General features: G+C 41.8%; 2 protein-coding genes across 2 annotated transcripts; both read left to right on the top strand.

The window, feature by feature from the left end:
- Positions 1-1304: 1304 nt before the first annotated feature.
- LOC117844082 (uncharacterized) lies at positions 1305-2426 on the top strand. The gene is made up of 2 exons (XM_034724856.1): positions 1305-1744; positions 1937-2426. The coding sequence occupies exons 1-2, from the start codon at positions 1305-1307 to the stop codon at positions 2424-2426; spliced, it is 930 nt and encodes a 309-aa protein (XP_034580747.1).
- Positions 2427-7747: 5321 nt separating this feature from the next.
- On the top strand, positions 7748-8438 carry LOC117846079 (pathogenesis-related protein 1). Its single transcript, XM_034727182.2, has one exon. It carries the CDS (start codon positions 7798-7800, stop codon positions 8314-8316), a length of 519 nt encoding a protein of 172 aa, XP_034583073.1. The 5' UTR covers positions 7748-7797; the 3' UTR covers positions 8317-8438.
- Positions 8439-14115: the final 5677 nt, after the last annotated feature.

The following is a 14115-nucleotide window of genomic DNA, read 5'->3' on the forward strand; positions in this document are numbered from 1 at the left end:
GCTCCGGCAGTAGGAGGAGAATGGTTCGGCACTAGGAAACCTTAGCTGCCATGCCGTAGGGAGGATTCTGCAGCAGGGCGATGGAGGAGGGGGTGGTAGAGGAGGGGACACTAGGAAGTGAAGGAGGGGGCGTGGCACGGGAGGTGGCGGCGCAGCGCTAGGGGAGTCGGGGGGCGGCGGCATGGGGGAGAGCCAAGTCGGGGCCGGGGAGAAACGATTTCCTATTTTTAGGGTCAAAATGTGTCGCGGGCTAATGATTTGGACGCTGGAAACTTGAGGAAAGATCGTTTCCAATTCTAGGTGGAGCCAAACCGGCCGACCCTGGAAACTAATTCCAATTCCGTCCAATTCCAACGAAGCATATAGGCCCTTAAATTAATGATAACTATAGGTTCAATACATTTAAGCAGCTGAATCATGAATGCCTTGTTTTGTGTGTATTTAAATTTTAAATATTTTAAATAGATTTAGATATATCTACACACACGTACAAGCTATGGTTAAGAGACTATTGATTGTATAAAAGTTATATTTCAACCACAACTGAAGATAACTACCTTCCTTGGAAAGTACAAAGAATATATATTCAAATAGTGAAGATACAACATGTTAACTTTGTTTCTCGCTCAACGGTGTAAAATAAGTCTAAGCATCTAGAAACATTGAAAACAAAGATGGGTTGTAGCATCAACAAATAAACTACTAATGCATTTATTAGAAAGAGTTATATATGATGTGGTCCAGTATTTTAGTCGTGAATTTCACCACTGGCGATGGAGTTAACTATCCAAACCATGTTTTTTTGCAATCCTATGTGCTCGAGAATGGTAGCAATGGTGGTATAGCCATGTACATCCACACATTTTATCCTATAGATAGACATCTGTCCACGTGTCCCTATACACAAAACTGGCTAGCCTGCACCAGTATTTGTCTGTTTGTACTCTGAGTCTTGCGTGTGAATGTATATAATAATACTATGTATTTGTACATGTCTTTGGGCATGCCAAGGTGTGTACAGTTGTCACATGTGTGTTATCACACGTGTGACTTGGAGAGATATGCTAGAACTACATTGCATCTTTGAGATATGGACATGCATGAGTTGTTATCTTTACCTTATCATTAAGAAATCATTGTTTGACTATCAAAGTAACTCATACAATTAATTGAGACTAGGATGAAAAGATTCTCTACAAGGAGTATAAATACCTGACCTTATGGTTGCTATTATCCCCATTCCAACAGCCCTATTCTTAGTTCTTACTACCAAATATTGTGTACAACAAACGCAACCGCAGCAAATGGATCCCATGTTCAATGATGAGTGGAGTGCCTTGGAGATTGAGATGGTGAAATCACTCATTGCTAGTCACAATCCCAACAACAACTTTGTTGATGGCCCGAACAAAAAACACAATGACATTGTGAATGACATCCAAGCTTGTTTCCCCTGGAAGGAGAGGCATCAGGTAATTGAATTCTATGTTGAGCTTGTGGTGGAGATGATGAGTCTAACACAGAGTGGAAACCATTCTGTGGTGGCAATCGACAACTCGGTGAATAACAACTCCAGGATTCCAGTAGAGGATCCAAGTATAGACAACATGGATTTGTTGTTTGCCCATACGACAGATAAGATACCAGAGGCCATGCAGATGGTGGATGAGGTGTCTAAGAGGAAAGCAATCATTCCTCCTAAGGGGCGGAATAAGGGGAGTTTTTGGACCAATGAGGAGCACAGGTTAATATTTTTTTAAATATAATTAAGTTGATCCTCGTGCATACTCATAATTTGCAACTCTTTTGGAAAAGTCATGGATCATATTTTTTGTGGATTAGAAAAACTTATTATAAGCATGTGGTGTGAGATATTGATTATGATCGGAAAGATCTGAATTATTCATCCTAAACTCACCAATATTTCTCACTGCAGGCAGTTCCTTTATGGCCTGCGCAAATACGGCCGCGGCAAATGGAAGGACATCTCAAGGGAATTCGTCACCACCAGGACGCCGGTGCAGGTCTCCAGCCATGCGCAGAAGTACTTCCATAGGCAGAACACCTCCGAGAAGCAACGCTACAGTATCAATGATGTCAGCCTCTATGATGCTGAACCTTGGGCGCGGAACAACTCTTCCAACTGGGAGGCGCCTGCCTTTGCTGGTGGTGCATATAACCCAAACTACTATGGGTCCGGTAGCCAGGTTCCCACCAGGAACAACCTTGCACAGGTTTGGCCACCCATCATGTACAGTGCTGATCAGGCAAGCAGTAGCCAGGCAACTACATGGACTGGCCAGCAAATGGGGCCTAGTTCTTCTGCAGCTTTAGCAATGGAGGATGCTGGAAGCCAGGCGGCCTGGATTGGCGATCAGCAAGGAGATATTCTCCGTGAGCAGTGGATGGACATAGATAAAGTGTAGTATGCAGTAACTAGTTGTTACCTATATATGGTTTAATATCCTACTATGTGTCTGGAAAGATTGTTGAAGATAATATATGCATGTTGAGTTTTGTTGGTACTGTTCTATACAGGACTTATCAACAATTCATTGCAACGCATAATGCAATGAACTAGTATCAATGTGTTCTTAATATATGTATACAGTCCGCTAATTATATTGTGGTTTCTCATCATGTCCATTGTTCATATATCAACGATGTCTATACGAACATTTCAACTTTTTGTATTAGATAATGACATGAACATTACAACTACCATATTTACTGCTATATAATTATTTATTCTCATTGCTCAATGTATTATTTTCTTCTGATCTGTGTATATTTTGCTGTATGACTTCTTTGATTTATTTATGCGAGGGCTCAACAACACATAATAAATCAACAAAGATGAGAAGTATAAGATAACTTCATTGACATATAATTTTCATGCCGTAAGCCATTATTAGAAACTGCGTTTATGTAAGGATTCACAACCCATTAGAGTCGCTCAAGCATAGTCACGGTGGTCTCATTGTTTGCTATTACAGTGGCTTTGGTGTACATATGTTCGCTGATCGTGACATATTGATAGACCTGATATGTTCTGACAATGCTTAAGCCCATACATTCATCTCACTCTCTAATACCTCCCAAGATGTCTCCATATCATGGAAAATACTGATGCACAAACAAGTGTGTAAATGTTGTACAGTAACAAAATAGCTGGAGCCCCCTACTGGGTCCATGTTTTTCAGCTAATAACAAATTTACATGCATGTATCTAAAACAATAATGTTCGCATGATAACAATCTCGTGTCAAACAAGATGGGCACCCAACAAGAATTGGTTGATATACGTTCATAGTTTGATATGTTTTTTGCAAATTATAATGTGGTACCATTACAGTGATCCCTGTACAACCATTAGGTAGAAGAGCGTTTCACCCAATTTTTGTAGTTGTGATATAACTTACTCCAGTAAATCTGATAAAAGCACATGCTTGAGCCGCTATGCAAGTTGTATTAACTTGAGTACGTGGCGCTAGCCATCTCGTTTCACAAGTCAAGGAACAGATTCTTTATTGCTTTCATCAAGCCACATTTGGTTTGCAGCACCTTGCAAATTCCGAGCATGTGGAGTCTAGGTTCTTGTACACCAATAATCTCGTAGTACACGGCTGATATGTACACATCAATACCAAATTACCTGAGATCAACAGATAGTTGCGAAAAAAAATCATGTATCATTCATCACTATCGGAAACCTCAAATTTGCCGAGTGGTTTTTTCGAACTCTCGGCAAACAATCTCTTTGCCGAGTGCCAACCCAAAAACACTCGGTAAAAAAAAACACTCAGCAAAGGGGGAGTTTGCCGATTGTTTTTTGTTGCCCTCGGCAAACCCCTTTTTTTTTACTCACGCACGTGCCCCACCCGGCCATAAACACACGCGGCCCAACCCTCCACCCACCCACGTGCCCCTCCTCCCTTCCGGCCCCTCCCCTCCTCAGCACCCTCTCACGCTCCCTCCCCTCCTCAGCGACTCGGCGGCCAGATCCGGCCGGAGCTCGGCGGCCTCCTCCGCCCTCCTCCCTCCCCTCCTCCCACCGCGCCTCCATCTCCCCACCGACGGGCGAGATCCGGCGGCCGGGTGAGGCCCCTCGAGGGAGGGGGCTCCGGCAACGGCGGCTCGAGGGGAGGATGCTCCGGCGGTGGCCAGATCCGAGCTCGGCGACGTGTGCTCGAGGAGGGGGCTCGGCGGCGTCCAGATCCGGAGCTTGGTGGTGGCTAGATCCGGGCTCGGCGGTGGCGGGTCGAGGGGAGGAGGCTCTGCGGCGGCGGGCACGTGCATGGTGGTGGTGGCATGTAGGTTGCGGCGGTGGCGTGGTGGCGGTGGCTGCAGTGTTTTTTTTTATTTTTTTCAAAAAGCGAGTGTTCGACATAAAACACTCGGCAAAGAAACTTTGCCATAGCTTTCTTTGTCGTGTGCTCTTTGCCGAGTGTAACACTCGACGAAAGGTTTGCCGAGAGTTTTTCTGGCTTTGCCATGTGCCCTGGGCACACGGCAAACCACCTGTTTCCGTAGTGCATGTCATAGTTAGTATATATGAAAAAGAAACGTGGAAATAATAAATGATCTTATTAGGTATGGACAATGAATAGCAAAAGATTAAAGCCTTGACCCTGAATACTAACCAGATCAATTCCGTGATAAGGCGGTAAACATCCTGGCAAGAACGAAAAGGTGGTATATCAGTAAAACATGTAACGTTATTAATGGTTAGGTATTCACGACCTTGAACATAAATCTTACTATGAAAGTACTGTTATCCTTGAATGACAGAATAAGTAAGAGAACTGCATTACCAAGCAAAAACATATAGTATTAACATATATAGCAATTATTCCAAAAGGAAAATGGCTAAACAAATCGCATATATATATACATTAAAAAGAAGATTAGCTAAATTGAGATCAAGGGATACATCCTAGCTGAATAGATGACATGTTTAGTTGAACCCATATGAAATTTAGAACATAATTATAGTTTGAGAGAGTGTTTGTACAGAGGAGAAACATAAAAATCAAGGACCGGAATGGTATTTACTTTTAGCATCGCCAAGAGGACATTTCTAGAAATTCTATGTAAGTAAAGCTATTCCTTTGAACCAATCACAAAATCCGGAAACTTTCAGTAGGATCCAAGGCTCCAAATTGATCTTTGTTTTACTCCACTATATATGAAAGAAATTGCAGGTATAGACATAAAGTTCACAATTAAAACTACCCTAGTTGTATCCTAGTGCAGGTATTGTTTGCCTTCCCATTTCTCTTCAGTTCTGCTGCTAAAACGCTCAGCTTGTAGATTAGGAACCCAAGAATTATGTCGAAAAAAATGATTGGTACAAATTTTCCTAGCTGGCAGAACTTAGCAATCATTAATAGTGGACCTGCATAAAAACACTACTTAATAACTCATGATCCATTTGTTGTCAGTTTATTTAGAGGTGCACTCGTGAGGTCAAAGAGCTATTTCTTTTTTTTTTATCGATGGTCGTAGCACCATCATTTAATAAAACTAATATGCATGGCAACTGTACCATATTCAGATTATGTTTGGAAGTAGGTGGATCAAGCAAGGAAATCACGCATCAGCACATTTCTTTTGCATATATTTTAAAGCACGACCCTATGGTTGATTTCAAGTAATTAGCTCTTTGAATGGAACACAAATAACCAACATTGACAAAGGAGTGGCATGTTATACTATACGCATGAACAGCACGATTATACTACTCTGTTGTCTCTATTAATTCCTTCAGGAAGATATGAGAATAGGTTTGGTTAATCAGAAACAATTTCATTTCTGAAAAATGAACTATAAATTCAAACTAAAAATGGCTTCACAATAACCGGTTTAGGGTTTATTTGTATAGGCTCCCATGAAGTCAACGCAGCACGGATTAGTAGGTACAAAAAAAAATTCATAAGACCATCAGGGAAGGGTCCTGATCACAACAATAAACTGTATAAGCAGTTAGTTTAGTGGGTGTTTGGATACTAGGTGCTAAACTTTAGCAATATCACATTGGATGTTCGGATGCTAATTAGAAGGATACTAAATATGAGCTAATTATAAAACTAATTGCAGAACCCTGTGCTAATTCGGCGAGACGAATCTACTAAACCTAATTAATTCATCATTAGCAAATGGCTACTGTAGCACCACATTGTCAAATCATGGACTAATTAGGCTTAATAGATTCGTCTCGCGAATTAGACACCATCTGTGCAATTAGTTTTGTAATTAACATATGTTTAATACTCCTAATTAGTATCCAAACATTCAATGTGACATGTGCTAAACTTTAGCAGGGAGTATCCAAACGGGACCTTACTCTATTTTGCTTTGCATTCCACTACTGGTTCAGCCCTGTAAGAGATCGAGAGTGAGAGATCGAGAGTGGCCCGCTCCGGGCATTGATTGTCTGGTGGCTACTGGCCTCAGAGATTTTGCCGTGCTGAATTCATTATTTGATGCTCTCTCCATCCATTAATGTATAATGTACTTTAGAACGAGACAGTTTTCAACCTATATCTGACTAGTGATTTTTCATTATATCATCAATATTTGCTCCAAAATCTCGATAATCTGTTTATAGACCCTGTTTTGGATCCACCAGCTAAAACTCAGCTAAACTTTAGCTGGAGGCTAAAATGTACACAAATCACTTTAGCTGTTGTAACCCAGCTAAAACATGTTTAAAGATGAAATTGCCCTCTATTTTTCCATGTCCGTATTGGGCTCAACAAAAGTAAGGGCAGCATGATAAATAAACACCAATTAGCTAGAGGATCCAAACAACCCAGCTAAATTTTAGCTAGCTAAATTAGTTGGATAATGTTTAGATCGGGTGGATCCAAACAGGGTGATAGTAGTTCAAATATCAACTAGCTGATACAACTTGGTGCACCCAACATTTTGTAAAGTTTGACCTTTTTAAAAACAAAATGCACCTTACATTGATGGAATTACGGCATAAATCATAAGACACTTTTGATTTAAAGCATAAGATCAAGTGCTGTAGTTGGGTTGACTTGTATAGGCAGGGATAAATGAGAATTAACCCTAGGGATTTTTGGTGAAATTTAAAAAATACTAAAACCATCCATCCAAAGAGTGTGGAATTGTTTTCATTTCCTCTTCCATATCTTATTATCACTCTTATTTTTGATGGTTCCTTTTCTATTTCTGTTTTATCCCAAATACAGGGAAAACTGAAACGAGCCTGAAAAAAATGGAATTTGCCATTATAAGGATCTACCTTTTCTCAACAACCGATCACATTGGAACTCTTGGATGAGAGTTTCTCCCATTCGAGTTTCTTCCAAGGCATCAACAACATGCAAATGCCACTAGCTGTTTATTTTGTTGGTCAAACAGCACGGTCATGAGTACTATCATCTTGATATACACAATCCTTTTTCATTGGGCTGTACGCCATGCTCATGCACTTAGACGCAGGCTGAGCCTCCTGAGCCGCTCAGGTGAAGTAAGCCGTCCAAAAGGAGCTGCCCCTTTTGCAAGTGTTACTCCATGGACATGTCCTCTAAACGAAGCTTATCCAAGCAAACAAATCTGGACAAGTTCATTGAATTCTTTCCCCGAGCTTCTTGGACAAAACGACCATCGCAATCCATCCCCATTTTCCTTTTTCAGCTAATGGCGGCATGGACAAGTTACCCAGTTAATACATATACCAAGCTTAGCTTTGCCATCGCCACAACTCCAACGCAAACTAGCTGATCATCACAAACTTCAGGTCACTCATCAAAGGTCTTGTCAACAATGGAGGTAGTCTCACCATCCAAGCTCGCGTGGATCCCGCTGGCGTTCGCCGTCGCGGCCGCCGCTGCCGTCGCGCCGTGCGCGGCCCAGAACACGGCGCAGGACTTCGTGAACCTGCACAACTCCCCTCGCGCGGACGTGGGAGTCGTGATCGTGACCTGGAACGCCACGGTGGCGGCGTACGCGCAGAACTACGCGACCCAGCGCGCCGCCGGCGACTGCCGGCTGGTGCACTCAGGCGGGCCTTACGGGGAGAACCTCTTCTGGGGCTCGGCGGGGTACGCGTGGGCGGCGTCGGACGCCGTGGGTTCCTGGGTGGCGGAGAAGCAGTACTACAACCACGCCACCAACACCTGCTCGGCGCCACCCGGCAAGTCCTGCGGCCACTACACGCAAGTGGTGTGGCGCGCCTCCACCGCCCTCGGCTGCGCCCGCGCCGTCTGCAGCAACAACGCCGGCGTCTTCATCGTCTGCAACTACTCACCGCCGGGCAACATCGTCGGACAGAGCCCTTACTAGCCAGCTGCGTGAGGAGCTGCAGCGTCGTACTCTTATTTTAACATCCATGCATGTTTTATGCGCTCCATGTATGCAAATTCATATATATATATATATATATATATATATATATATATATGTGATGTGATTAATATGTTCATTAATAAAACCACGTGAATCAGTGAGACGTATTATCTGGTGTTGAGAATATTGTTGTTACTCGAAAATGACCCGAAGCGAGTTAGTGCAATGAAGTGTGAATATTGGCTTTAACTGAGGTAAAGATGGAGCCAAAAGCATAATATAATTTACTAATAGATAGCCAGTTGAACCAGTCGAAATGGAAATATACGGATCATCTAAATCGGACCACGGATGAGAAATTTATGTCGATTGAAAGGTTCAAATAAAGAGAGGAAAATATATGGTGCTAATTCTTTTTTAACGGTGGGCCAAATTGCAGATTGAAGCTCACCATTTTGATCTCGTTGAGGCGACGGTCACATGGTGCCTATTTAGTATAGGGCACGTTTTTATACCAACACGTAATTTTTCTCCATCATTTACAATAGTGTCCAAAATGTCATACTTAAGTACGAAGGAAAAATACTGCACGAGTTTCCCTAAAGCGGTCCATTTACATGGAGGCAAATGAAATGCCTCCACAGGGATAACAAACCACGTGAATAGAATCGAAAGGAATTAAGGAATAACTTAAAAAATAGCAAAACTCTTTTCGAGGTTTGGTATTTGTTTGCGTACTACCTAAGTCAAACTATATAAAGTTTGGTCAAATTTACAGAAAACAAAATCAGCATCTCCCACATCAAAGAAGTAAAGTACAAAAATATACTCATAATAAATCTAATTATCTTATTGAATATTATAGATATTACTGACATTTTTCTATAAACTTTGATCAAACTTTTACTTAAAGCAAACTCATATAATCCCTAAATTCAAAAGAGATTTGCAATTATGCATAGCGCATGAATATGACTTGGTCGGTCCGTCGGTGGTACAATAGATGAGAACAAGACCAAAGAAATCTTGGCTACTGCCCAGTCAGCATGAAGACCACGCTCGCATACCTCCCTCCTCTCTCTAATGAGTAGTCTAATTTGTTAATCAGTCGGCAGATTGTGGGCTAAATTCAATGCAGCTCTGGTATTCTTTCAGCCATATTTTCTCATTCGACCCATAAATATTTTATTCCACTAGAACAGATATTTTGCTCCATTTTAATTTTTTTAAAAAAAACAAGATAATTTCCGAGCATGGCTTTTGAAATGAAATTATGAGCCGGATTAATTGTCATTTTACATTCCGAGCGTGAAGATATCATGGCTTGCTTCGGCAGGTGTACCTTGCTGCATGGAGCTTGTTGTTAACGAGACGTCAAGTTGTGAACCGCAAGCGCACGAATCAGTCATAGCTCTTCCCTCAGAGTACTCCTCTAATGTTTATCAATCCGTGAAACTTATAGCACAAGATTTATTTTAACTAGCATTGTTCGTATAGACTTAGTGTTGATGGATGATTCAGATCTAATCTACTAAGCATGTATAGACAGATAACAGATAGAGTAGAGGTAACCAATCAAGAGCAACCTAGACTATACATAAGTTGTAATTCTGAGCATGGATAGCAAAGCAACACATATATAATCCTAGTAAAAAGCATCTTTTAAATCTACACCTTCGGTCTGACTCCCGAAACCTCCTACCTTACACAAGAAGATCCTGTCACGATCCCCTCTATCAGGATAGGTAGATTAAAGACACGATCAAAAGAACATGTTATACTCATCAGTAGATCAGGCATGAGAATCCGGTCACCATGACCACAAGAATATCCTAAGCAATCTATCATTGATTAATAAATTGAAAAACAAAGCAAATCCGATAAAGCATAGAACCATTGAAGGATGTATTTAGATCGCTGAGAACATGAACACATCTATTACTCCACCATGAATGATTGTACATCACAACATTACCACAGGGATCCTACCTTGATCTTGATGACTCCTAGCTCCAGAACTCCAGTGTGATCTTCCTCGCAGGGTGATCACACCGGTAGAGGTTCGCCTACGCTAACCCCTGACAACTGCATGGCCCTCAGCTCTCCGGAGAGGTGTCCCTCAAGCTTCTCCTGCTTCTCTACTTCTTCATGTCGATTATGTCATCCTCAATCTTCAAGCTTGGTGGTTTTTTGGGTATTTATAATCCAAAGAGCGCGTGGCAAAAATTGAAAGGTGAGGGGACGATGGAAACCCCCAGGCCGATCGGCCTAGGAGGGTCCAGGGCGATCGGCCTGGTCCTTCGTTTTGGTCCCTCGCATCCCGTTTCATCTTCAAGTCTCCTCAGGTGCTTTGGGATCTTCTTTTCACTTGCATGTGGGCCTGGTACGTTGGTAGCTTTAGGATGAGATTGATCTTCAATGACTTTTCCAAATCTCTGCTTGATCTTCTCTGGTTCCTTTTTGATCCTGAGCTGATCCTTGCCATATCTTCATAATCTTAGCCCCTAAGTAATGTTGGAGGTTGCTTTCCAAAGATGAGAACCAGAGGGCACTAGAGAATGCCAAGCCGATCAGCCTGGGCTCCTCTAGGCTAATCTGACTAGCCCCTCCCTAGTCTCGTTGACCTTCGTCTTCATCTGGTTCGATGCTCGTTCAGAGTTTTATCCAAAAATATGGTTTTTAGCTCCAATTCCCTGCAAAAATAGAACATGCTCCAAAATATGTTGCATATGTTAAAATGATCGGTTTAATAGGTGTGCTCTTCATGGCTGCACACTCAAGAAAAATAGCTTGACGGGATTTCTTGCCGATGAGAAATTGCGCAAGAGCAATAACTAGCAAGAGGTGCTTGCTGAATTTTTTTTTTGCTGGAATTTTTGTGTATGAGTTGAGTTTTAAAATTTTCAGAGGCTATCCAGCAGTGTTCTTGGTGTGTTGGACAAAAAATATGATGAACAATGAAGAGAGGGGGGTACCTACCAAAGGGGGATGCCGGGAGGCTTAAAAAGAGCTCAGGCCGATCAGCCTGGTGCCTTCCCTCCTCCTTTGCTTATCTTGTTTCTTCACATGATTGCTTGTCCATTATAGAACTGAATTTTCAGGTCTTCACATGATGGGCACCTCCAAATCAATCTCCTCCGCTCGTTTGTGTTGTCATTTTGTTGAAAATCATGCACCTATGTGTCATAGCCTTCTTGATTTCTTAATTTCACTCAATGTCTTATTCTTTGAGCTGCAACAAATAAGTATGGCAGGTCACTCTTTGTTTCTTTATGCAAGTGTGGTAGGTGAGAGTGCCTCCATGATTATTCCCGTGATCACAAATCAAGCCATTAGTGTTAATGAAGCTCATAAACCCTCCAAATCATATTTAGATTCTTAATCCTCCTCCAATTTTGGAAATTAAAAATTAACTTAGAGCTAGCAATGAGTTCAAATATATTTTGGAGGAGTTTTTAAAAGCATCAAAAATATTTATAAGTCGAAAGGATTTTTTTGACTACATTAATTTCGGTTGCACCGGTATCGTTCATTCTCATGAATTGAGATGAACCAATTTCGATTACAACTGCGGGTAATGGGTTTAGGTTCTAATTTTGGCTAAACGTGAGAGAGGAATTTTGAATGAAATAAATAAAAGTAGATCAGAAAAATTCTAATTCTAGGAAAACCTATGAGTTTTTTAAGTTTAAGCAAACCAAAATCATATGGTTACGCGAGTCCTTACATGCGTCAGAAATTTACAAAGTAAGAACAACGCGGGCTCTACTCGTGTGTTTATCATGAAAAGAAGTCATGTTAAACATCATGGTCACAATGAAAAGTCTGATAGGATGTGGATATTTGGTTCTGATTTTTAATGAAAAATCAAATAACAATTGAGTTGGCTATGTCATTGGTTTATGAAAAAGAGAGGAATAGAATATGACTGAGCGAATAAAACTCCGAAAATTGTCTTGACCGAAGGTTCCACTTATTAAATGTTTACCCTGTATGACGTAGCAAAATCTGCGACTCAGTTACTTGAAACTTCAAATGTCTTTAGGGTTGTCCTCCTAGTAGCTTATTCTTGACTCGCTGCGGGTTGCCTCTCGCAAAGAGCTTCGTTTATACTCTATAGCTAGACTCTTCAATTCTTCAATTCGAATCAGCGCTTAGTGTTGGCGCTGCAGTCTTTGGAACCCACTTCTTCACCATCATTGGCTTCGATGTGGGGGCATGTTGCATACCTCAAAGCGTGGGTGAAACTTGAACGCGCTCATAGTGCCATTAATATCAAATTTGATCTTGCCGTTCCCAACGTCTATGTTTGCTCTTGCAGTCTTCAGGAATGGCTTCCCAGGATGAGTGGGGATTTGGCTCCTTCTTCTATCTCGAGTATCACAAAGTCAATAGGGATGAAGTGATTCCCGATCTTCACAGGTACAGCCTTAGCAAAGCCTTCAAGGTAGCGAACAGAGTTGTCTCCTAACTTTAGGCACATAGCGGTTGGTTCTGGCTTCGGTAGGCGTAGCTTCTCGAACACAGCTTTAGGCATCATGCTAACACTTGCGCCAAGATCATATAATGCTCTTTTGAAAATTAGCGCTCCAATTGAACACGGGATGGTTGGGCATTCTAGATCTCTTTGATTCTTGGGAGCTTGATTATCGATCATAGCACTGCACTCTTCTATCATCTTGATGTGAACTGCGGGATCTCTCGCTTGTTCATCAATATATCTTTGAAGTAGCGAGCGTAGGTGGAAACTTATAAAGCATCAAGCAGTGGCATATTGATGTTCAACATGCGCACAACTTCAAAAAATTTCTCAAACTGTTCATTAGTTTTACCTAGATGATGGCGTGATTTCGCTGGCCGAATCTTGGTGTCATCTTAATCGACCATCTCAAACTCTAACTCTTCTGTTTCAATCTCCGAAGTTGGGGTAGGTGTCTTCTCCTTTGAACTTATCTCAGCTTCAGTAGCTGGTTTAGGCTTCCTAGCTCCTGCCGGACAGTATGGATCTTCGGTCTCCTTGCCCGAGTGAGTTTGAATAGCTTTAGCTGTCTCAGGATTCTTCGGTTGTTCTAGCAACTTCCCTTCATTTCTTGATAAATGCCCAGCTAATTGTGAAACTTGAGTTTTGAGCATCTTCATCATGTTCATCACTTGGTGGTTCGAACTTCCAACCTCTGTCACCTTGCTATCAATATTTTCCAAAATCTTGTCCATAGCCTTGAACTTAGTGACAATGTCTTTGTTAATCTCGCCTTGCTCCTCCATGAATTCCTTCAGCTGAATGCGCAGAGGCACTATGTTCTGGATGGATGAGCTTTCATTGAATTGAGGTCTATTATGTCCATACCGATAGTTGGATGGTGGAAACCATTCTCCCTTCTTCATGTAGTATAGCAACTTTGCTTCATCTGAACAGTTGTTCCCGACATGGCCGTAGTCACCACACTCCTTACATGTTGATCTTGCTTCTGCTGCCTTCAGGTCTATAGCTTGAGTTTCTTTTATCTCCATCTTCTTTAGCCTCCTCATCACTGAGTCGATCTTCCCTTCGAGTAGTTGATCATGCTCTACATGCAACACACCTTGAGTGTTTCCAGCTGGTTGAACTGGGACCAAGCACCCAGATGATGCCCATGCATCATTGTCTACAACCTTCTTGAATAGCTTGAAAGCTTGAGTTGGGGTGAGATCAATGATTCATCCTCCAGCCGATGCATCGATGATCACCCTTGATGCTAGCGTCAGCCCTTGATAGAACTTCTAGACTAGATCCTCCCTTGGAAATTTATGATGCGA

Source organism: Setaria viridis, chromosome 2 (assembly GCF_005286985.2).
Source record: "Setaria viridis chromosome 2, Setaria_viridis_v4.0, whole genome shotgun sequence".
In the NCBI taxonomy this organism is placed as follows: Eukaryota; Viridiplantae; Streptophyta; class Magnoliopsida; order Poales; family Poaceae; genus Setaria; species Setaria viridis.